Source organism: Acomys minous (genome assembly GCF_964271855.1).
Source record: "Acomys minous genome assembly, chromosome: 3".
Classification (NCBI taxonomy): Eukaryota; Metazoa; Chordata; class Mammalia; order Rodentia; family Muridae; genus Acomys; species Acomys minous.
The window spans coordinates 111,427,022-111,452,253 of NC_140485.1; the positions used below are offsets into that span (position 1 = coordinate 111,427,022).

At 39.6% G+C, this 25,232-nt stretch overlaps 1 protein-coding gene across 1 annotated transcript in view; it reads left to right on the forward strand.

Annotated features, from left to right (window-relative positions):
• Positions 1-19,862, forward strand: part of RSPO3 (R-spondin 3) — an 84,349-nt gene extending 64,487 nt beyond the window's left edge. The window contains exon 5 of the mRNA XM_084775824.1: positions 18,630-19,862. Coding sequence (XP_084631950.1) covers positions 18,630-18,823 — 194 coding nt within the window. The 3' untranslated portion in view covers positions 18,824-19,862. The remainder of the gene's footprint in view (positions 1-18,629) is intronic.
• The last annotated feature ends 5,370 nt before the right edge of the window (positions 19,863-25,232 follow it).

Below are 25,232 nucleotides of genomic sequence, written 5' to 3' on the forward strand. Positions count from 1 at the left end.
CTCCAAGCATACAGCGTTCTACACTATGGTTGATGAAGGGCCATCAAGATCTAACGGAGACAAAGTGATTCTCCCTACCTCCGGCCAAATCCCAGCATATCGGGGTGATTAACCTACATATCTTCCATTTCCTTTAATGATTTTACTCCCTGATGATCTTAATCATCTCTGGATCATTACACTGTCTCCCTAAAATTTCTCTACCAAAAAGCAGGGTTTTTATACAGCCATCGGCACCACAGTCTTCAGATACACAAGGAAGTGGTTCTTTGTGCTCAGAGAATAAAGCCCCATATCATGGATTATCTCTAGCTGTTTATGCTTTAAAGCCTTTATTGCTGGTGCTGGAGAGATGCTTCAGTGGGTAGGAGTTTTGATCTCAGCACAAATGTAAAAAGCTGTACATGGCTTCGTGCATGCCTGTAACCCAGAAGTATGGAAGATAAGGACAGGATTTCCGAGGCCTGCTACCTGTCACTCTCACTCCTGATGCAGTGAGAGATCCTGTCCCAAAGGTGTAAGGCAACAGATGAAGAAGAACTCCCTCCATAAACACCACACACACATATGCACACAAACACACGCAGCCATTGTCTCTGTTTCGCAAGGTCTTCTTATTTCCCACGTCATTTTATTTGACTTCTAACTTTCTCACGTAAATAACAAATACATTCCCTAAGGTTGAGCAAGGCAGAAGGCTCTGTCTCTTCAGAGATTGCCACATTTTCTTTCATCGTCAGGTCATGTACTTAAAGCCTTTCCCAGGACTTTCTCTGCCCGTTAGTTGCACTCTGCATGTCCATGCTGCCCTTGCTGCACCCTCTGAAGAGGACAGTTTCATCACACCATCTTACAGCCCTTCATTTGGGTGGCATCTCACAGAAAGCAAAATCCAATGGATTTCAACAAAAGCCACAGTCATTCAAAACTCAAGGGCAGCTCAGGCTTCTGAAACTCTGCAGCACCACTTCAAAAGAGAATAAAAGCCCTAAAATTGATGCAAGATGAGCCAGGATCATATTTCATGACTTTAAAATAAGGCTGCATTCCCAACTACACCAAGGCATCTTGTAGGCCTGCTGTAGAAGACAATTTCAGCAAGTGAAAGTTGTTTTTAGAACACTTTAACTTTTCACAATCAAAGCTCCCTTCCTTTCTTCTCTCGCCTCTCTTTTCTGCTGCTCTTCAAGATCCCTTCTTTTTCTCCAATCTCAGAAAAAAAATTGTTATATGCCATATTTTTTGGACTATAAGATGTACCTGACCATAAGACTTTTTAGACCATATACACTTTTTAGAGCAGTAAAAGAAAAAAAAAGAGTAAAAACAGCAACCAGACCATAAAGCCCATCCTAATTTACCCCTCCCCCACTTTTGTGGGGCAAGTGTGTCTTATGGTCCAAAACACAAAATATTTACCCAGCTTGGAGCTGGGACATGGACTATAACCCACTTGACCGACCTCATGAAAACTTGGAAGCTCTTAACTCTCTAAGAATCCTCCAGACTTTAAAATGTTAGAATCAGAGGGAATATAATACCCTCTCACCTCCCTGGAAACATGGCTTCCTAGAGTCTCTTCTTGCCACAGTCTAGGAATTCAATCATTGCCTTGGTCCCAGAAAGAACTGACTACAGCATGACAAGCTAAAATAATTTTCCTGGGACCATGATGCCTCTGAGTGAACTGTAGCCACTTGAATCCAGTATCTGGAGGGTCTAACTGGCTGAGAACTCAGATGATGTGTCTGGAACGCAGAGTTCTAAACACAAGAGAATGCACTAGTAAAGGCTTCTATGTCAATGTCTGCCCTTCCTCGCTCCTTCTTCATTGCAAGATGGCCCCAAAATTAAGAAAAGATTGTTGTTTTTTTAATTGAACTTAGTCAATACATATTTATTGAATAGCTACTGCACGACCCTTGAAAAAAAAGAAAAGTGGAATTACCACCTGGTTTTGGAGCAATGAGTTGATGCTCACCAAGGAAACAGTAATATGTATTTCACGTGCTTCTCTCTATGTACAAAATCAAGCAAGTAGGTCAGAAACCTCCACCTAGAAACCTCACAACATTATCCTCAGCCCATCCTGCCACTACGTCATCTGCCCTAGCTGTTGTATTCCATGTTAGAACACTGATGAGCCAAAGAGAGAATTTCTATAGGGAAAGTTCATCACAATCCTTCCACACCAGTTATTGTAATTATACTTAACATAAAAAAAAATAGAAACAAAACCCAATATCACTTAGATGGGTTGAAAAAGAAATACAGATGTGTTGGGTTATCTATTGCAATATACTTAGCAAATCAAAACTAGTAGGGGGAAACATATTGTTTGGGACCAAAGAAATATCATAGACAGTGTCAATGGTGATGGACAAAACATACAGAGAAGTTTGTGATCCCTCCCAAAATGAAAGCAATTCTTTGATCTATTTCGCCATAATCAGGTGTTCATTACAAAACCATATTCCATTTTTACTGTTGTTACTTAACAAACTACAGTTGCTAAGAAAACATTGACGTCTGCAGCACAGACTAGTTGATAGAGTGCTCGCCTACCATGAGCTACATAGCCTGCGTACAGCATCGTATACCTGTAATCACAGCTCTGGAGGTGGAGGGAGAAGACCAGAAGTTCATGGTCATCTTATTTATGTGGAGAGTTAGAGGTCAGGCTGGGCTAGAGACTTATTTTAGAAAAAGCAAAAGAGGGGTGCTGGGAGATACAGTGAAACATATTTCTTGAAGTTTCAAACTTTTGAAATGGCCCTTCAAAGGAAACACTTCCATTTAAAGTTATCAAAGATTAAATTGAAAAGCCAGCTGTCTTGGGATTTATATTTTTAAATCCACACCAAAAAAAATAGAACTTTTCCATCTGCGGTTGGAACAGACCTATAAATAAATATATGCATACACACACACACAAACAATCAAGCACATTTGATACACATGTGTCTACTCTTCCAACCCTCACCCACCCTGACACACATCAATAGAGTGATAGACAAAGAATGATAGAAAGCTTTAAATAAAATACAGTAAAACATTACTAATACTAATAAATCACTGAGCAGCCAACTGCTAAAATATTTTAAGAAAATTAAGTCGCTATGTAACCACTACTGAAGCAATTACAAAGAGCCGTCTTGCTGGCTGGAGCAATGCATGTGGAAGGCATGTTGAGTTTGTCTGTTGCACAGAATAGGAAAAGCACTTGTTGCAACAATTCACTCCTTGCCGTAGGTGAACTCTGCCCTCAGGCTCTTACCTACATAATACCTGTAATCACAAAGTTCAATATGGTAATGTTGACTGCGGGTGATCAGCTTTTACTGTTTGACGCATCCTAGAACGAGAAGGAAACTCAACGAAGGTGCCTACTTTTGGGCTAGCCTGGGGCATGTCTGTGGGAAAATTGTCTTAACACATAAGCGATGTGGTAAGAACGAAATCCAGTGTTTTCAGTACTAGTTCCTCAGCTGGATAGGATGGGGTGCCAGGATGGTAGGGAGTAGAAGATCTGAACTAAGTGTCCAGACACCAACCTAAACCAAAGAGAGCAAGCAAGCAGCATGCACCCATGCTGAAGTTTCTCTCTGCTCTTAACTGACCATCTCCCTCAAGTATCCAATTCGGTGACTTCCCTGCAGTGATGCTTTAGTCTGGAATTATGAGCCAAGCAAACCCTTCTCACCCAAGTTGTCTTTTTGACAGGATGTCTTATCACAGCAACAAGGGTGAAACTAGAAACACTGAAGTGAAGTTTCTGTGAGCACTCTTGCTTGTATGTTTCCGTGGTGTTAGGATCAGAACACAGGGCTTTGGGAATGTCAAGCATACCCCTACCACTGTAGTACACCAACAGCTCCCGCGCATTCTTCAAACCAGTTATGACAAGAGTTCAAAATGGCATACAGCAAAGACAAAGGACAAAGAGAACAGTGAATCAAAGGAAAAGGAGAAAAGAAAAAAAAAAGGACAAGAATATGCAAGCATTTCAGAATTAGCTTAATGTAATCAATAAATAGTTGGAAATTTTAACTGGCCACCATAAAAGGCTGTAATGTGTTTAGCAAAAAAAGTGTCACAAAGTGCGCATTTAGAAGTTATTTTTATTCCCCGTGATGGCATCCTAGATTACAGTTACTCGCCCCACCCCACAGGACAGCAAACACTTCAAAGAAAAGACCGAGTAGGCTGTAGTAGAAATAGAATTAACAGCAGAGTGAAGTAGTGCATAAGAGGATGAGCTGGGGCGAATAATATCACGATTTCTTATATAATCAATCACGCCAGCCTGTCAGCAAGGGCAAGGCATACAGCCTTGTCAATCACTGAAACAGACAGCTTGAGTAAGGGAAGAAGTGGGGTGGAGCCAAGCGTGGCTATCAACACTTCCTTTTCTGTCTTGGAAGAACAAAATTCTGAGACAAATCCTTGGAGCAAGTAGAAATTTATCCGAATGAAAATCAAATGATACATGCCCAGAGAACAGTCTCTTTTTTTTGGAATTCTTTCAGTTCTTTAATTTACCCAGCTGGAGCAAATTTCTCAAGTAGCATTCTGTTCGGCCTTTGGAAACAAAGGCCTTTCCTGCTAATTAGAAAGCTATAATTCATCAAAGATGAAGACAATGCCCTTGGCTTAGAGATTCCCTTTTAAAACAATAGTTACCATGAAGAGATTTGAGAACATCTCTTCCACACATGGAAGAATATAGTGTGGGACTTGCATGTGCAGCTGAAGAAAAATGGATAAAACCAAATGCATTTTTACTCAGAACTCTGCAGGAGATACAATGAATATACTACCCTATATCAAAAAAAAATATCAAGCCGTATACATTAAGAGTCTAATATTGACACAGGGCTGGGGAAATGGCTCACTGGGAAAAGTACCTGAAAGGCAGGGAATGTTTCAGGCACAAAAGTATCAAAAGTGAAGAAGGTTGCACATAAAGAAAGGGGTGCAGAAAGAAGAAGGCTTTTTACAGATGAGAGACTTCAGGGTCTGAAATCACGTTCCCCTTGGAGGACTGGAGGAGTAAGTGGGTTTGGTGAGCTAGATCAGCCCATCCCTTTATTTTGTACTTGGATTGGCCATCTTAGACAAGGAAGAGCAGGCTGGCTGACTGGCTCACAGCCAAAGTCCGGGGCCTGTCTGGACAGGTCAAACAGAAAAGTGGTTCACCAGAAGAAACAGAAGCTTGCCAAATCTATTGTCCTGGATATGGAAGAAAACAGAGAATGCCTTCATTTGGGCTGTCTGTGCCACCCCCATCCCCACCCCCTCCACCCGACCCCTCTCCTGTCTGCCTGTCAGGCATCTGTCTAGAATCTAGTCCCTGAGCCGAAGGTGGGAAAACATGAGTCAACTCAGAAAGATTTAGAGCAAGAAAATGAAGATACACAAAGAACTGCTTTTGAAAATGTAAGCTTCCAGAGCAATCCGCAATATAGATAGTACTTGAGGCCTTCCTCTTCATTAGTGATGAAGCCATTTTAAATTGGCACAAAATTTAAACCAACTAATTCATGAGAAAGAATATTAAAACTCTTTTAAAGGAAGTAATTATAGTCAGGAACTAAAGAAGAAATTTTCCAAACTTCATGGTATTGCTGGGTAGGTGGCCGGATTGATAATTGTATATGCTGATTGTAAATACCTCTATAGGAAATCTTAAATATGATATATGTACTTTAAATTTAGAATCTGCATGATAGAGATTTCTAAGAGTCCCTTCTCCGCTTTTAATGTTTAAATTACTGAAAGAACTTGCTGAAGTTATTTTAAAAAGAATTACATCATCTCTCAAACCACAGCTCTGCCTTTGAAAATTCAACTGAGTTCAGATCAAAATTCATCTGTCTGAACATGTGTAGACTTTTAATCTTGGCATTATTCTTTAAACAAGTAAGCATAATAGTTTATTTATAGTCCATGGGTATTGTATTAGGTAGTATCAATCCCAAGATGCCAACATCATCATTTAAATCCATCTCAGGATGGCTTAAAGTATATGAGAAGACTGTATGGGCTATGTGTAAAATTCTACATCATCTTATGAAGAGCATGGCATTTCCATGGGGCTCCTGTCACCCATGCTTCCCACATTCTGAGGGCAACCATAGTTGTCATAAACATCACATGTTTTTCATGTATTCTCAGCAAATCAAGGATGCAAACTGGGGTGGGTAGCGAGAAGGGAAATGGCACAGAATGTAACTATGACAGAAATTTAAAAAGATGATGGGTTGGGAAGAAGTCTCAGTTGTTAAGACTTCATGCAGCACAGGGATGGAGATCTGATTTCAAATCCCCAGCACTCATGTGAAAAACTGTGTGTGGCCACAAACCCGCTGTTGTCCCAGAGCTAGCATGGCAGAGCCAGGAAAGTTCCTAGGACTTGCCGGCTGTCACTCAAACTCTAGGTTCAGTGAGAGACCCTGCCAAGGGAATAAATTGGAGAGTGCTGTGATAGAGCACCTGATATCCTCCTCTGTCATTTCACAGACACTGTACACACACACACACACACACACACACACACACACACATGCACACACGTAAAGGACATGAACAGATCAGTTCCTTTGGGTGATATTTACTAATGTTTTGAGAAAAGTCGGTCCAAATTGAAAATTTTTAGTGAGGAATGATATTGCCAACTACATCTCTATGATCATTAAAATGTTAGTGCTCAGCCACTGCCCATCGGTGCAATAGTGGTGTGCATGTACGGAGAGTAATCAGTAATGTCTTGACTGAATTTAAGGCATACTTCATTAAGACAGAATTCATGCCTGATACCACTAACAAAGCCGGCATCCCCGGGGTAGGTGGGTTGTGGGTCCTAAGGGAGAACTTATTGCTATTATTATGCTAGATGGAAATAACATTAAATCACCTACTGATGGCTTACAGCTTAGGGCATCTCTTAGTGCTCATCAGGGAAGATTCATTTTAAGGTAAATGACAGTTAACACAGAGACCCACAACTGGTCAAAGTTCAGAGAATAAGAGACTCCAGTGTATTCAACCCCAAAGGGACATCTGTCCACACCCCATCTCCTTCCAAGGCTCAAGGGTCATCACCTAAGGGAGTAGGGGAGAGACTGCAAGAGTAAGAGATAGTAGACTGCAGAGCCAGCGTGTCATGGGCACAGCAGGCCAGTTGCGCATCTATGACTGCGGTAACCATGACAACATGCATGGGACATGTGCAAGGTTAACAACTGATGGCTTCTGGGATAGGGCAAATCAGTGGCGGGGGGGGGGGGGAGGTAGGGGATGAGGGTTGGTTTTTTGTTTTTGTTTTGTTTTGTTTTGTTTTTTTTTGTTTCTTTGTTTGTTCACAGGAATTGAGCTCTTGGGAGGCTACCAGGGCTCCAGGAGATGCCCTACACCCAGGCACACACTGGCAGCACTAAGTGGACTCAATGGGTTTCAGTTTTTGTTTTGTTCTGTTTTTGGTGTTTTGTTTTTTTTTTTAAGAAAAAGATAAATGAAATAGTGAAGGAATAGTACAGTGAGAGGTGATAGAAGGAGCAGTCAAAGGGAATTCAGAGTAAACTTGATCAAAATACATTCTCAAGTGATTAAAAAAACTTCTCCAGCTTTCTGAACTGTAAGTATTCTTATTTCTGTTTACAAATAATGATCACAGGATTATAGCTGCTATATAAAATAGCCAAATATTCTATGAAGAATGACTTGTTAGTGGGCTGTAACATATATTTTATAAGATAGGCATGAGTTTTATGATCAAAGAAAGGAACAAGAAAATTAATGAATTAAACTAGAATGAATTTAAACACATTTTTGGCATCAAGTGACTCTCAGAATTTATATATATATATATATATATATATATATATATATATATATGCTTATGCAGTAGATGAAACTGTTTAAGACTCAGCATCTAATTCAGACATGTGCCAACCAAAAACATTTCAACATGTAAATTATTGTGCTTGACCCAAGAGTTTTGTAATCTGACCTAATGTGGTAGAAGGTATTTCAAAATTAAGAATTCTTACATTTAAAATACTAAAATCAAGAAGTTCAACAAAACATTTAGCCAAATAACAGTCTATTTAAGAGAAATAAGTCCATAAAAATATTATTAAATTTAAAATATCTAATATAAAGTGTCATGCCCTACCCTGTTTCTTAAAATATTATACAATAAGGTTCATCTTACTTGTAAAATGAGTACATTTTTAAACATTGCCAATAGTTCTGTCTTTAAGAAAAATCTTTGAGTATATTCTCCAATTTTTTTCTTTCAATTCATTTAATAGTGGGTACAACAAGAAGACATCCTACTAGGCCATGTCCAGTGCTGTAAAGAGTTTCTTTAGGGCTTATGCAAACAAGGAGCTCAGGCTTGGGTCAAGGCAACAGATTCAGGAGGTGGGATTGACTTAACTCTGTGTGGGTCACGGAAAACTTTGTAATGACATGAACCAAAATTCCAGTTTCAGATTCTGACTCCTTAGTGGATAATGAACCAAAACAAGAGAGAAGTGAGGGAAATCTCTCAAAAGATGCTCTTAAAGGCAGTGGAGAGGTAGCTCAGTGATGAAGAGCGCTTACTCTTGCAGAGAACCTGACGTCCATCCCCAGCACCCACATGGTGGCTCACAGTCATCTATAACTCCAGTTGCAGGGGATCTGATGCTCTCCTCGGACCTCTGCAGTCACCACACACACATACATATATCAGAGCAAACGCTCACTCATGTAAAATATAAATTATCATTACAAACATTTCCCTAATAACTATTAATATAACAGGTCCTAAAACATTGTGATCACTGATGTTTATGTTGCTCATGAAGATGAAATAGTTCCTAAAAGGAGTGCGTTCCACCTTTCAGTAGGATTTTCAAAGGCTATATCTGTTTTGGTGATGAGAAAATACAAAAGTATTTCATAATTTTGAAAAGGATTAAAATAATTTTATGATGACAGTTTAATAGTCAAATAATGTTTCTGAATTGAATAGAGAAAATATAATAGATAGTAGATGTGTGTCTGTGTGTGTTAAATATGCACGTGTGTGATAGAGCACATCCTTGTGCACTCATGTGGAAGCTAGAGGAAATTTTGAAGTGGCTTTCTCTATAACTCTAATGTATGTACCTGTGTGTGTATACATATATGTATGTATGTATATGTATGTATACATATATGTATGTATGTATACATATATGTATGTATATGTATGTATGTATGTATGTATTTCGAGTTAGTATTTCTCACTAATATAAAGCTTGCTATTTCAGCTAGGCCAATTCCATCTGTCTCTGCCCACCAACTTTGGAGTTATAGGCATTCACATCTTTATGTGGAGACTAAAATCTGAAGAATCTCCTCTTATCAGAGGTTTTACCGCTCATAGTCAACTGTGGTTCTAACATATTAGCTAACTGTTCTAGAGATGAATAAATGATGTGCTATTAGGACAAGCTGCATCCACTCAGACCAAGAGTCACCTTTGGTCTAAGCCATCTGCCGTGTGTACGATACAGACTTATTTAAATGGCCAGCTCTGTTATGTGGACTTTCGTCGTGCTTAGGCTCACAGTATCACAAGGCCAGAGGTGGACTCAGGGAAAGAAGAAACTGGAGAAAGACAGACTAAGACACATCAACATAACTTTTGTTGCAATATGCGGTTATTAATGATCATTTGTTCTTGCTAGTCTCCTATCATGCCTAGTATATAAACTAAGCTTCACCATGAGAAAATATGTGAGGTTGAGCTGAAATAGGTAATAAAGGCAGTGAGAACTGTGTTTAGGAACCCTTTTTTTTTTTTTCAAAATGTCCGTTAAAAGCTTACAGTCACAACATTCTTAACTACAAGTATATGTGTTCGTGGAAGGGTTCACTGAAGTCTGGTGATCCTTACTGTTTTAAAAATGTTGCCTGAAATTTGAAAAAAAAAATTGTTGGCAGTGTTAGGGCTGGAAGCTTCTTGACCTTTGTACCTGGTAGGCTAGCACTCTACCTATGACCTCCAAGCTCTCTCTTTAGGTCTCTAGAAGCTGCTCAGGCTCACCTTGAACTGGAGATCTTCCTAGGTGGCATCACAGGCTTTTAAGACCAGACCTGCACTCACCCTGTGCACCCAGATTGCTGCAGGAATCCTCACTGGGGGCCAGAGGGCACCTGCAGAAGTAAACATTAAGTAAAGTACCCCCACCTAGAGAAAGCTTCGAAAACTGAGGAAGGGGCCAGGAAGAGGCCATGTGGCCAGAGGATTTACCATGAGTCTATAACTCAAGGCAAGGGCTTCTAGAAATTGTGTTCCCAGTTAACAAGTATATGCCATCAGAAAATGGAATGGGGGCACATGGTGGGGGTGGGGTACAGAGATGAGCAGGAAGAGGAAGTGTGAGGCCAGCCAAGTGGGTGAGGAAGCAAGCCGGGACAAGTCACAGAGGACAAGAACCAAGGGCTGCGTTAGGAAACTTGGATTTATCTGCCTCCGCCTCCTAAAATGTACGTGTAAGATCTTACCTTAAGCGTTTTCTTCTTTCTGAATTCTGAAAAGAATACAACATGAGTAGAAGGCACCTCTTAAAATCTTCTTTTCCAATTGAGGGTAAAACACAATCTAAATCTTAGCAGATCTCATTGAACAGAGAGCTGTCACTGCAACCTGGCTTCAGGAGACCATCCCTAATTAAACAGCATTCAGTAGAGTGCATAGTATTAGGTCAAGTTAAATTTCCCTGACTTGCTAATCAAAGGCACTCTACCTCTACAAGTCAAGTAGAAAAGCAACAGAACTGCTTTGCCTATAGTCTGACAGAAGACATAATTTGGATAGCTTTACATTTCAAATTGAAGAAATTAAGTTTCTGCCTATTAGTCTATAAAAGATGTCTAATCTCTTAAACTGTTCTTGTACTGTATTTCTTAGAATGGCAGTAGAGGCCATACATATATCTGTTTTAGTAATAAGACAAACAAGTGAAAGAGGGCAAAAGGTCTGAGTATGTTCCTCAAGTCAGCTCTACTGGGTAATAATATAGCCGAGAAGGCCATTTGGCCTTGATGACTTTCAGCTGGGTTCTTCACCACTGGGTCACGCCGTCCTGTGTTTATACAGCCCTCAGGTCAAAGGCCTTTTAACTATGTATCTACACAGCAGATCATAATTACTGCATAAAAGTCTCTACACTGTAGCAGCCCCCGTCCCTTGCAATGCTACTCCACTGACATATTACCTAACACTAATGAAAGTTGTCATTAGTGTCCTTTGTACATGAAAACATGGCCAAATTTAGATCTGCAAGTCAGATTGACTCTCATTTAACATATAAAGCCATGGGCTTGAGGTTGAATTCCATTTTATAACTAAAGGCATAGTGGACAAACTTTTATCTTCTTAGAAGGATATTTTGCTATTTGGTTGGAGCCATAGAATCTGTAATGTTCATTTCTCAGTCTAGAGTGGGGAGCACAAGTTTAGGTTTTGTTGTTGTTGTTGTTGTTGTTGTTAAAGAAAAAAAAATCTAGCCTAGTTTTTCTTGAAACATGGAACTACTTAAAGCTCCTCAGCTCCCCCTGATGGCAATTTTAAGAACTTCACAAATAAACTCCTTAAAATAAACTCCTTAAACATTTTGAAGTGTACCAAAAAACCACAAAAAACAGAAAACAAAAACAAAACACCACATGGTATTTATAATCTAAGTACTTGTCACTCATGATTCCAGGAAAAATACCTCTCTTTCATACTCCCATTATGTTTAAAAGAGTGTTGAATGTACTTTAAGGCTTGGGTTTTCACATGGGACTTTAATGTCTAATACATAATGTATAATATGGACTGTATAAAGAAAGTAATTCAAGATATTTTCTGCTCTCAGTTAGTTGTAAATATTTACTCTTTTTTGGTCATAGATTTTTGACATTTTCTTAAAAGAGTATTTGCAACTAATTTTCAAATTCCATCTCAGTTCCTATTCTAAATATACCTAATCTTAAAACTGTGCTTACAAATTACTAGGATTAATACGTCTTTGCCAAGTTTACATCCATTATGAAAAACACATCATTAGAAACCATGTGATCTGAATTAAACTTTGGTTGCATATACTTAAGGAAATCAGCTTTAAATGCAGTTTTCAGGTGTGGCAGATATCAAAATAAACTCAAAAGGTTTTGTGTGTATGTGTGCATATATACACATAATGTGTGTAATAATAATAAAGAAAAGGATGCTATCAACTTGAGAATGGCAAAGGGAGCTGGAAGGGATTTGAGAGAGGGTTTCTGGGAGGGGCTGGAGTAAGCAAAGGCAGGAGGAAAGAGATGAAATTCTATTTTAAATAAAATCATTGGGAATAAAAGAAAATGCTAAAAGAAAGAAAGAAAGAAAGAAAGAAAGAGAGAGAGAAAGAGAGAAAGAAAAAGAAAGAAAAGGGGAAATAAAGTAGGTCTGAAGTTGTTAACTATGGGTACCTGGTTTCTTTATAAAAACTACCAAGGGGAAAAAAAAAGACAGAAAGAAAGAAAGAAAGAAAGAAAGAAAGAAAGAAAGAAAGAAAGAAAGAAAGAAAGACCAACTACCAAGTCATACTGTCAAGGACAGAGTTTAGGAACCTCCATTTTAAAAGGCATCTTTGTTTTGAATCAGATCTATAGAAGATTTTAGACAGTGCTTATGTAAAAGACTACATGTTTTTTCATCAATAGAGAAAGATTTCACACTCTCAACACTATCTATTATATAGTCACATTCGCGATGCTGATTTGTGTTAAGTCTTTAAGTCATGTGTGGCTTCATTGTCGGCATAGAGATTTCAGCCACTCTTTTTGAATGTTAGTCTCTTAAGAGAGGGCAGTGGGAAAAGGACATTTCTAAAATATGTTTGTATACATGTATGAACCTGACAAGAATTAAACTTAAGCGTATAAAGCTGTGAGACTGAGTTATAAGTGCCAGCCATCCTCCCTTTATGGATTTTTATCATGTATAACAAGTTACTGGGAACTGTAAAGTCACATATTAAAATACAGAGTTACTGGGTTGTTGGTTTTTTTAAAATTCAAAAATATGTAACCTAAATCTCCAAACTCCGCTATGCCCTGGTATTCTGGTAGTTGTCCTTCCAGGGTTTTCAGTAACACTAGCACTTCGGGAGAAATTCCAAATGTGGCGATTGAAGCCAGCACTCCTCAGTAACGTCCTATATATAGACTCTGATCAAACCAAGGAAGTGTACTTTCAGTGCCCCAGGTCAGCATGTCCTTGCATGCCGTCGGATGCTGGCATATCATCCACTGCCTACCCTGCCCTCTTTCTTCATCAGCCGGACAAACTTTGTTGTTGTCTGAGGTTTAGCTTAAACATCTCTGAGGAATTGCACCAAGACTGTTAGCTGAGTCCAGTGCTTCCTGAGTGTCCCTGTAAGAGCTTGTGGTTGCTCCGTCTCAGTGAGGCGTGGGGACCACAGTAGCCACTCTTCTTGATATCTCACACTTAGGCTCGGGTCAGAGCACAACTTCAGCATGAAGTGAAGACTAACCACATACTGGTGCTTTGTAATCTCAATATAAGCGTTTGTTTGCCACAGACTACCATGTTAGGCAGCATGCAGAGCACTCTGCAGTCATCCTATTCAACCTTCAACAGTTGAGCAGAAAGAAAGGATTGTTTATACTCGAAGTACCAGTTAATCCTCAGGCTTGTCAGAAAATTTGCAAAAGGTTATGCAGTTATGACTACGAATTAGACTTGGAATCTGAGCAGTGTTCTCTGACCCTAAGGATGGTATTCTAAACTTCACAGCAAGTGCCTCTCTACAAGGGCCTTCCTGGCCAATTTTCTATTTTTCTACAAGACTTTCACGGAGTATGTTATGGACAATAGGAGCTCACTTATCACATGGACATGGAGGCCAGAAGTCTAAGGATGCTGCACTGGGGTCTCATGAGGTCTCTCTGGCTGTGTGGTATATGTTAGAAAGGCTGGTAGGTTTGTGTGAGACAGAGAGAGGAATTGGGGCCAAAATGGTTCTGCCATCAGGAATCCACTCTTGCAATAACGCATTGCCATGATAGAAGCCTTACTCTATTTACAAGGGTGGAGTTCCCTTTAAAACTATGGTTACCATGGCAATTAAATTTTAACCTGAGTTCTAAAGAGGACATTCAAAATCCTACCAGGCTGAGATTGTACTCCATTACAAATAGCAATGTCTCTTTGATGATTTCTGCTTAAACCTCCCCTGTATAGCTAAAACATTGAGAAGAAGAAAATCATTAGAAGATTTTACAGTCAGGCACACCTACACATAGCCATGAGTACTATACGCATGCATGTTCAGTGAAGGGCAACACACACACACACACACACACACACACACACACACACACACACCAGATTGTTTTAATTGAAATGCTTAGTTTGCAAAATTGCAAGAGAGTCACAAAATAACTATTAACCACATCAATGAAAACTCACCAAGTTGCTACAATAGAAAGAGAAGTCCCTTTAATGAAAACCTTACAAAATTATCCCAAATTGCACATGATTTTTAATGGACTGCAGCCATTCTGGGCATGTCTATTTTATTCCTTGGACAAGAGTAAAATATATTATTTATGCAGAAAAACACTGAACATTTCCAACTACTAACACATGGCCTGTGAAGAAAAAGAATAATCTCATTTTTTTTCTCTTGTGCAATAATCCTCCATTGGACAGCAAAAACGTACAATGTGCTAGTTTCCTGTTGCTGCTGCAGAACCTCCCTTTTCACCCACCGCCTAGACTAAATAGCTGTTTCTTGGATAATAAAGCCATAATACTGAACTCCACGATACTTCCAAAAATGTTTCTGCCTGTCTTAAGAAATAATCATATCAGTTTGCTAGTAAGCAGAAATATTTTGGAAGTTTGAATTTGTTGCCACAAGTGGCCAAAAAAAAAAAAACCATATAAATCAAGCCATAACCGAGAAAGAAACAATACATTTCTTATGTTTCTAAAAGTTATGGTTGGGATCACAGCTGTAATATGTTGGACCATCATCAAGAGAACAATGTCAAACACTGAACTTCTGGTTAATTTCCATAAAAATAACATTTTGTTTGAGTCAGTAATTCATGCAGAACGTTGGAGTGATTTTTGTTGACTTTTTTTTTTTTAAAGAGTTGAACTTGAACACCCTCAAGGTGACCCTCAAACTAGAGATAGTATGTCATCTAGTGCTTGCAAGTCCTCCTGAAAAGAAACTCCAGTGCATGAAAACTAGCCTAGTCTCAGCCTATGAAGCTTTGTGGAAACTAAATTATACTATATAGTCAGGAAGGGAAATTTGCTATTCAGGTTTTTTTTGTTTTGTTTTTTGGTTTTTTGTTTGTTTGTTTGTTTGTTTGTTTTGTCCTTTTGTTTAGTTACCTCTTTCAAGTCAGCTCTGCAAGTATGTAATGTGGTCATTAAAACCAACAAAAGGGCCTGGGGTCTGTCTTTAAAAATCTAGTCGTGAAAAGAAAAATGAAATTGACACATCAATGGATAAGTAGTTCCACTTAGAAGCAATGCTTGACTGTTTTTGTCCAACCCCATATGCCTCAGATAATTTGATATTTGTTTCACCTTCCTCCGGACTCTCATTTTTATTGACTGTCCTACTGGCGTTCAAAAATTGGACATGTACTCTGTCAAACTCAACAAGGCAAGTTTTCATGATCTGAATGGAAGGTTTTGTAAATATAGTCTCATGACAAAGCTATTCATGGCATAAAGTCATTAATCCAAGAGACTGAAGTGGCCTAGCATACATACGAAGCATCAATAACACCACTCCCTGGAGTTCTGTAGCCAGAGCATACGACAAGAAGAGCCAAGCCACTGAATTCAGTATTTGCAGGCTGTGTTTCAGGTCACGAAAATATTTTGGTTCTCTCACACAAATAATTTTTTCCAAAATAATTTCATCCATAGTGCCTCACTGTAGGCAGGCATATTTCAAAGTTTGCATGGCTGAGAGTATGGGGTTAACATTTAAGATTTGTCTCACATCGAAGAATAATTGGTTTTAAGCTTTCATTGGAATTGATCTGGGTATAAATAACTTCTTTTTTGAAGATTTATTTATTATTTACACGGTAGTCTGCCCACACGGGTGCCTGCCCACCACAAGAGGCACCAGATCTCATTACAGGTGGTTGTGAGCCACCAAGTGGTTGCTGGGAATTAAACTCAGGACCTTCAGAAGAACAGACGGTGCTCTTAACCACTGAGCCATCTCTCCAGCCCCATAAATAACTTCTATTGGTACATATATTTTAATGAATCTTATGAAAGCCATGTCCTTAAAAATCATAAATTTAAAATAAAATAAAAATCATAAATTTTATGTAAAAAAAAGTTGTTCACCTGACAAAAGTTAATTTTCTACTCTTAAATAAATAGAAAAAAAAGTATCCATTTTGGTATCTTGGCCAAATACTCACCAAATTTTTTCATAGTTATATGATTTCACTTGGAAAATTACCACACAGTATGAGTCTGGACTAAAACTATGTTACAAACCCAGTTCAAGGTCAAGAGTCTCCACAGAATACAGCATGCATCTGAGAAGTATCTGCTTGGTTGATTAAAAACAAAAAGTTTCTGTCCTTTTAACTTATACCTTAGCACTATTATCAATCATATTCAACACACTCTGCACACAATAAAATTGCAATGCAAATTAATTTCAGTTTGTGCTAAAATATAGCATAATTATCTTGGTATGCATTATGAACTATTATTTCCATATTTGCTATACAAATCAATTCTCTTCTCTTAGGTAACATGCAAATAACACCACAGCTTGCAAATATGTAACTGCAAATATGTAAATTTGAATGTAAAATAGTGCTTTAAATATGAACCAGATAAATTTACATATTAATGAAGATTTCAGATGGTTAAAAAAAAAATCATGTGAAGTTTTCCATTCACCGCGTATAAGTGACTGTCATGTAAAAATAAATCCCCTTGGGCTAATATGCAGATATAAGTGAGTATATACCATTTGAGTCTTTCTGCTTCTGGGTTAACTCACTCATTATGATCATTTCTAGCTCAATCCATTTATCCATAAATTTCGGGAATTCCTTGTTTTTAATAGCTGAATAGTATTCCATAGTGTATATGTACCACAGTTTCTTTATCCATTCTTTTATTGAGGGACACTTAGGCTGTTTCCATGTTCTGGCTATTATGAATAAGGCTGCTATGAACATGGTTGAGCACATTTTCTTGTTGTGTGCTGGAGCATCTTCTGGGTATACTCCAAGGAGTGGAATAGCTGGGTCTTAAGGAAGCCCTATTCCCATTTTTCTGAGATAGCACCAGATAGATTTCCAAAGTGGTTGTACTAGTTTGCATTCCCACCAGCAATGAAGGAGTGTTCCTCTCTCCCCACATCCTTGCCAGCATGTGGTGTCGCTTGAATTTTTGATCTTAGCCATTCTGATGGGTGTAAGATGGAATCTCAGAGTTGTTTTGATTTGCATTTCCCTGATGATTAAGGAGGTTGAGCATTTCTTTAAGTGTTTCTCAGCCATTTGATATTCCTCTGTTGAGAATTCTCTGTTTAGTTCCAAGCCCCATTTCTCAATTGGGTTATTTGGTTTGGTGGTGTTTAATTTCTTGAGTTCTTTATATATTTTGGATATTAGACCTTTGTCAGATGTAGGGGAATTCTCGAAACTTGTGGATAAATGGATTGAGCTAGAAATGATCATAATGAGTGAGTTAACCCAGAAGCAGAAAGACTCAAATGGTATATGCTCACTTATATCTGCATATTAGCCCAAGGGGCATGTCCCACGAAAGCCTTCACTTACCAGGAAACTGAGACAGAGGGGAGGTCATTCTAGTGGGACTCTATATGAGAGAAGCATGGGAGAATGGCAAAGTAGAAGGATCCAGAGGGTCCTAGAAGCCTACAAGTAGAACATTATGATAGGCAGATTTGGGCTCAGGCACCAGCCAAGGACAATACAGGCGGTAAACCTTAACCCCCTACCCAGATCTAGCCAGTGGACAGAACACTCTCCACAGTAGAGTGGAGAGTGGGATATTACTTTCTCACATAGTCTGGTGCCTCACCTTTGACCATGTCCCCTGGAGGGGGAGACCTGGTGGCACTCAGAGGAAGGACAGCAGGTTACCAAGAAGAGACTTGATACCCTATGAACATACACAGGGGGAGGTAATCCCCCTCAGGAACAGTCATAGGGGAGGGGAATAAGGGGAAAATGGGAGGGAGGGAAGAATGGGAGGATACAAGGGATGGGATAACCATTGAGATGTAACAAGAATAAATTAATAAAGGAGAAAAAACAATTGAGATGTAATATGAATAAATTAATAAAATATATTTTTAAAGAGTGAAAAAATAAATAAATAAATCCCCTAATTTTATTAGTCACAAAATGTCTATTGGTTTAACAAAAGCACTGAGTACATTGTTATCTGTTAGTATAATATATAACTTGAGGGAGGGGAAGAACTGCTCTTTTTAACAACTTAGAATAACCAAGGAGAATATGATTGAACACAGCGTTTTAAAATAAATTTCCTTTTATTTCAGGAAAAAAAGGAAGGGAGAGAAAACGGAAAAAACTCAATAAAGAAGAGAGGAAGGAAGCAAGCTCTGACAGCAAAGGTTTGGAGTCCAGCAGAGAGAGCCCAGAGCAGCGGGAAAACAAAGACCGACAGCAGCAGCAGAAGAGAAAAGCCCAAGATAAACAACAGAAACCAGTATCAGTGAGCACTGTACACTAGAGGGTCCTGTGAGGTTACTGTAGACTCATCATGCTGCTGTCTCAACCAGATGTCCAGGACAGGTGTTCTAGCCATTAGGACCACAAACGGACAACACATCAGTTACCACTCTGTCTAAACAACATTCCGAATAGTTGCTATATCCTTCATGCAAGCGTAGTTAACAGCAAAGAGCCAAACGTTCAAGGAAGGGATGCTTTCAGATGGTTATCTTATGTGCTTCTGTGTATTGTTAAAAGACAAGAAAATATGTACATAATTATCAATAAGCTATAAGCTATCCTCAGTGTAATGATGACACCTGGAGAAGAAACATCTTTTCCCTATTAAAAAAAAAAGTATTCTTCGAGTAATTGTCTTTAAGAAGCAAAAGATAATTCTGCAACTTCAAAAATGCAGTGTCCCTCAGAACAAAGGTCAGGGGAGAGAAGCATCGCTCCAAGCACAGGGTGGATTTGTCCAGGAGATCTAGTGAACGCTCAGAACTAGGGCCTGGCATTTGGAATTCTAGAGTTTATCGTCACAGAAGCAAATGTTTTAAGATTACTTCTATTGCCCTCATCCTGTATTTCTGCGAGAAACTGAGTGTGCATAACAGAGTTAAATATACTGTGTGGGACTGGAGTAGAGCAAACTATGGAAGAAATCGTAGCGCTGGAGATGATCTTGTGCGTTCCAGAACCGCGAAGGGCTGTGGTCACCTGGAACAGGTCTCCAATCTGTGTTGGCACTGTGTGGTTGATCGTCTCCTACACCTCGGTTTATATAAGTCTGTAAACATGTACCTGTAACTTTCTTCCAAAAAGCAAAAACATACTTATTAGAAGAAAAAAATTTTGACTTTATAGAAAACAAAAACTAGAGTGAGGTGAATATGAACATGTTTGCAAAGTTGTGTGTGTTCCTTTCTTAATGAGGGGAAAAAAACAATTTCATTACCTGCTTAAGGGTCCACCTGGAACTAAAGGGATACTAACTGCTAGCAAGGTGTATCTAGTAGGGGAGAAAGCCACCACAATAAATATATTTGTTAATAGTTTTTAAAGCTTGGTTCACTTGTTTTATTGGGTGAGGTTTAGACACTCAAGAACTAGGAAGAAGAAGTCTACTCTATGCAAAAACTAGTGTCGCACAAATTCAGAAAATAAGATTCTCACTTCTTCCTCTGTGAGTCCACCATTGCCTGAGTGAACAGAAGCTTGCTTATGGGATGCTAGGGGATATTTATTAATGTTTTCTTACTTTAATAAAAAAAATGTATTATGGACACAGGAGCCTACCTAAAGGATCTCACTGCCCCTTCTCCTTATTTCTTAGAAATGAGCACTTTGGGTGTCAGTTCCTCCTGCATCTTCAACATTTAGCCCTTTCTTGTCCGTATTTTCTCAGCCTGTGGATCTCTTTTGGGAACTGGAGTCACCCTAGCAGAAATCCTCAACCGTGTTTTCCTGAGGACCCAGACAGTCCTGCCCAGGAGGCGGGAATCTCTGAGTGTGCAGCACATTCTCTCAGGACCCACTTTCTAGCCTTCTGCAGGGGCAAGGGGTGTGCAGCTGCCCTGTGAACCACCTTCCAGCCCTCTCAAGGCCACTGCCTTCTGACAAGCTGCACTGAATCCGCCTCCTACCTGTCTGTCTCTGGGCATCTTTCCTCCTCCAACTCTACTGCTCATGTGAGCTTCTTGACTTAAATGGTTTCCCACTTCTCTTTTAAGATATAAAAGTTTTAAATACTGTATTCCTCTTTCTTACTCTGGTGGGTTTTTTTTCTAATCCGTACACCATAAATTGTCTAATCAACTGCATCTATGCCCTCTGTTTAGGAGAGTTCCTATTCAAGCCTCATGTAAACCATGCATTACGCAAGGGACTCAAACCTCACTCTACAGATTTACATTAAGTGGAAGCATGTCTCAATTCAAGAACTTCTGGATGTATCGAACAGCATCTCTGTTGAGTGTGGATCACAACAAAATTTTTACAAGTATTTATCTTCATTCTTTCACCAACACTTCCTGGTAAGGGCTAGGAAAAGAATACAATCCAACAAGACAGAGAAAACAGAGACAAATTACTGTCATGTCTTTCCGTACGGCTCTCTACACCACAAAATATTTATATCTTTGATGCAAAGCTAAATAGTAAATATAATAGAAAACAAATTGCAACTAACATTAATCATACTTTGGATAGAATACACATGAAGATATGTGATAATAACTTCAAATAAAACTCCAATCCAACCTGGTAGATCCTTAAGCACAGAACTCATATAATACTCAAGCAGGCAGCCTCCTTGAACAAAGCCTCAGCACTGACTTATGGGAAACTTCACTCACTCACCATAAAAGACATTGCTGATAGCAGCAGATGTCCAGGGAGTTCTTGATATAGAGATACGATTCAAAGAGTAGAAGAGCATGCATCTGTCAGACATGGTACATACCCAGACATGGTGCATACTCCAAATTCTACCTACAAACCTCCAAAGTCTGGATTTGTAGCCGTTCTATCACCTGAACAGTTGTCCTCAGATCTGTAGCCATTGGTATGTCACTTAACCCTTGGGGTCTCCACTTCTCATTGCAGCAAGAATGGGGTTGGGGGATGGAGGTGACTCCCAGGCCAGAGAGCGTTTGGTATTTCTCCCACATCACAGTGATGTCCCTAGAGCCCCATTGACTGGTAATGTATTTCAATAGCAAGATGACTGACGAAGTTCTTTCTCTGTAGCTTTGCGACTGTCCTTAGGCAAATTACTGGGGAAAGGCTTCTTTTTTCAGATGGATGCATTATGAGGCTTCACTTCTCACACACTGAGCGAGTGTATGCGGAGCTCATCTTCCATTAAGAGGTTAATTAAAGCCATTGCTCAGATCAATTGAGAGTTCCCATTTTAATTCCTTTCCAGCATATATTAGCCGAGCATCATAATGGTTTATTAACACCATTTTCAAGTGCACATGATGTGCTTTTCAACATAGCCACAATCCTTTACCTGCTCCTGTCCGTCTGTCCACCTCCTACTCTTGCTGACCCCTTCCTCTTCAGAACTGGTCCTCTTTCACTCTTACATGCTTCTGTTTTGCTTTGCTTCACTTTGCTTCGCTTTGCAGCCCACTGATGTTTTTTATTATTATTATTTTTTTTTTTTTAGTGTTACTTACAGTAGCATGGATGAGGAGGGTTGGTTTTCAGGTGCACCTCGCTAGTAGCTACACCATTACAGAAATTGTCCCTTCCTGCTCCCACTAACAGGTGGAACTGCATTTTCTCCCCCTCCCTCCCTAGTAACAGGTTGTTGAGGAACCCAGTCTCATGCTGATCTCCAGCAGCTAATCACAACTGCTGTGAGTGCCACAGTACCTGAAAGTCAGCGCTCACAACCCTGCCCCTTCCCTCAGCTCCTGTAGTTTGTCTGCCCTTCTTCCATGATCTGGCATGAACTTCTAAAGAAGATATAATAAACGTCTCATTTATCACTACGCCTTCAAAAGTCACTCAGAAAAAAAAACATTTTAAGCGATGATATCTACTCTCATCAATTTAACATATCTTTGTCTTATTCCAATGTTTTTGTCATGGTTTTTTTTAATAGAAAGAAATCGAAGAGAGAGTGTTCGCTGGAGCAGGTTACCAAGAAGAGACTTGATACCCTATGATCATATAGAGGGGAAGGTAATCCCCCTCAGGAACAGTCATAGGGGAGGGGAATAAGGGGAAATTGGGAGGGAGGAAAGAATGGGAGGATACAAGGGATGGGATAACCATTGAGATGTAACAAGAATAAATTAATAAAGGAGGAAAAAAATAGGAAGAAACAACAAAAAAAAAGAAATCGGTGGGTCTCCTTTATGGTATCCAGTAGTGTTCTCAGTAAGATGTACTATGCAATTACGCCAAAATCCCTCTAAGGAAGTTAGTGATGCCGATGTTCCAAAAACAAGAGACTTGAGGCACAGAGAAGTATCTAAAGTTCGTACAATCCATATTCAGTGAGCCCAGAAGTCATATCCAGCTCTGGTCAACTCCAACCTCCTTTCACCGTATCTTTCAAAAATCACTGTACTTTGGTTCCAAGATTGGCTATTATATGTTATTGTCTAAGAATCTACTTCATAAGGAAGATTCAGAAGTTCTCTTAGAGGAACAGTGTAGAATAAGACTTACCCCTAAATCAGAACCCAGCATAAGGCTCCCAGCATGATGGAGTGATAAACAAATGCATTGAGCAGCAAGAGGACTTAAAGGGAGAGCTGCACACTATGTGCCACAGGAGAAAAGACAATTATCAGTCCAGAAGAGAGCAGCAGGTCTGGAGCCTGGGAAAGCCTCGGGCTTTTGCTCCGCCTCTCAGTTCAGTTGTCCTCTATTTGTCCACACAGTGATGACCAGCACTGTCATGCTTCCCCTAGTCCTCATGCAGGTACATCAAAATGCAGAAACATAGCTTCAGTGTTGGAACAGGCAAGGCAACCTCAAATGATGCCTGGCTCATTTGAGCCACATTGAGACACTGAGTACACATGTTCTAGTGCTCTCACACCCTTTCTTGTTCATCTATTTAATGTAATAAAGAAAGGAACGAAGGTGGAGAGAAAAGTGAAGGTAGGAGAAAGGAAAGAGAGACAGAAGGAATTGAAAGACTAACTACAAGATAGGAATGACTTTTATTCCTAGCCATTAAGATACAGGGATAAGAGACACCCAAGTACTACAAGCATCCCATCCTCTAGGACATCAACAGCATAAGCATTTCAGCAGATAAAATTACTCGGCCACAAAATAATCTGGCAGATAAACAACTTCAGTATCTGTAGCTGTAGGCAATGAAAATTACTCAAAATTGGAGAAGGTATGGTTTACTTTTCAGATAAAGGTGCGTAATCCCTGAGCCTGACAACCTATGTTGGACCCCCAGAGCCCCCATAGCAGAAAGAGAGGATAGACTCTGGAAAGCTGTTCTCTGGCTTCCACGTGTGCTATATGGCATCTCAACCCCAAACACACACACAGACACACACACGCACACATACATTTGCACACTCAATCAATAAATCATTCAATCAAGTGAGATTAAAAGAGATTAAATTCTTATTTGTAAAGACAGAGAACTGGCAAATATCGGGAACTTTCGATATTGACCAGACTGCTTTTCCTTCTCCATTCCTCACACCGCTGCCTCACTGGGGATTTTATTCTTAGAGGAAATTATTCAGATCCTTCCTGAAAAGGAGTTGACGGTGCTAGGGCCTGAGGTGAGCAGTCCTCTAAGCAGCAGCCAATCCCTCTGGTTGGCTTTTCTACAGCTACTAGAGCTGGAGTTGCATTAAGAGGGTCAGGAGAAGAACAACTGCCAATATTGTCATGCCCCAAAACAGTGAGATAAACGCTACTAAATCTTGAAGCTTGAAACTGAGTTGTTTGTGAGTCAGATGTGGTCATCCTAGATGTGCTTGGCCCCAATGTGCTACCCATCTGACCTCGGTACCTTAAAGCCAAAGAAGAAGAAAGAGGAGAAGGAGGAGGAGGAGGAGGAGGAGGAGGAGGAGGAAGAAGAAGAAGAGGAGGAGGAGGAGGAGGAGGAGGAGGAGGAGGAGGAGGAAGAAGAAGAAGAAGAGGAGGAGGAGGAGGAGGAGGAGGAGGAGAAGGAGGAAGAAGAAGAAGAAGAAGAAGAAGAAGAAGAGGAGGAGGAGGAGGAGGAGGAGGAGGAGGGGTGGGGAGGAGGAGGAGAAGAAAGAGGGGGAGGATTTCAAATGATCCCCAAAAATATCTGTCTTACCCCAAAGCAGCAATGAGTTTAATTTATGATCCTAAAGGACAGAGACAAGTAGAGTCTCTTTAGGAAAGTGACTCGGCTTCTAGCAAGAAACTCCTTGTTCTTGATTGCTCATCTCCTTTTAGTGCTGGAGTTTTCACGTTGAGGAGAGAGGAGGATGAATTATCGCACAAGGTCGGCATTTGTACTTGTTGAAGATGGAAGGTTGGAAGAACAGCTTGTTATGTACACATGAAAGGGTTAATAAGATGTGTTTGAGTTGTGCATACAGAACACCTAATAGAATCTAAAGTGCTATTATTTATAGAAAGAAAGGAATCATTTTAGAACACACTTGTCCAGGATCTCTAGATATTCCAAATTTGTATCATCGTATCCGTGGTGGTTAGAGCAGCTCATTTGCTCACAAGCATTCTTTTTTTTTTTTTTTCTCGACATTTTTTGTTTGTTTATTTTTTATTTTATTTCTTTATTTTATTAATTTATTCATATTACATCTCAATGGTTATCCCATCCCTTGTATCCTCTCATTCCTCCCTCCCTCCCATTTTTCCCTTACTCTCCTCCCCTATGACTGTGAACAATTCGCTTCCACGCCTACACCCTTCCCAACACCCGTCCCCCAAGAAAT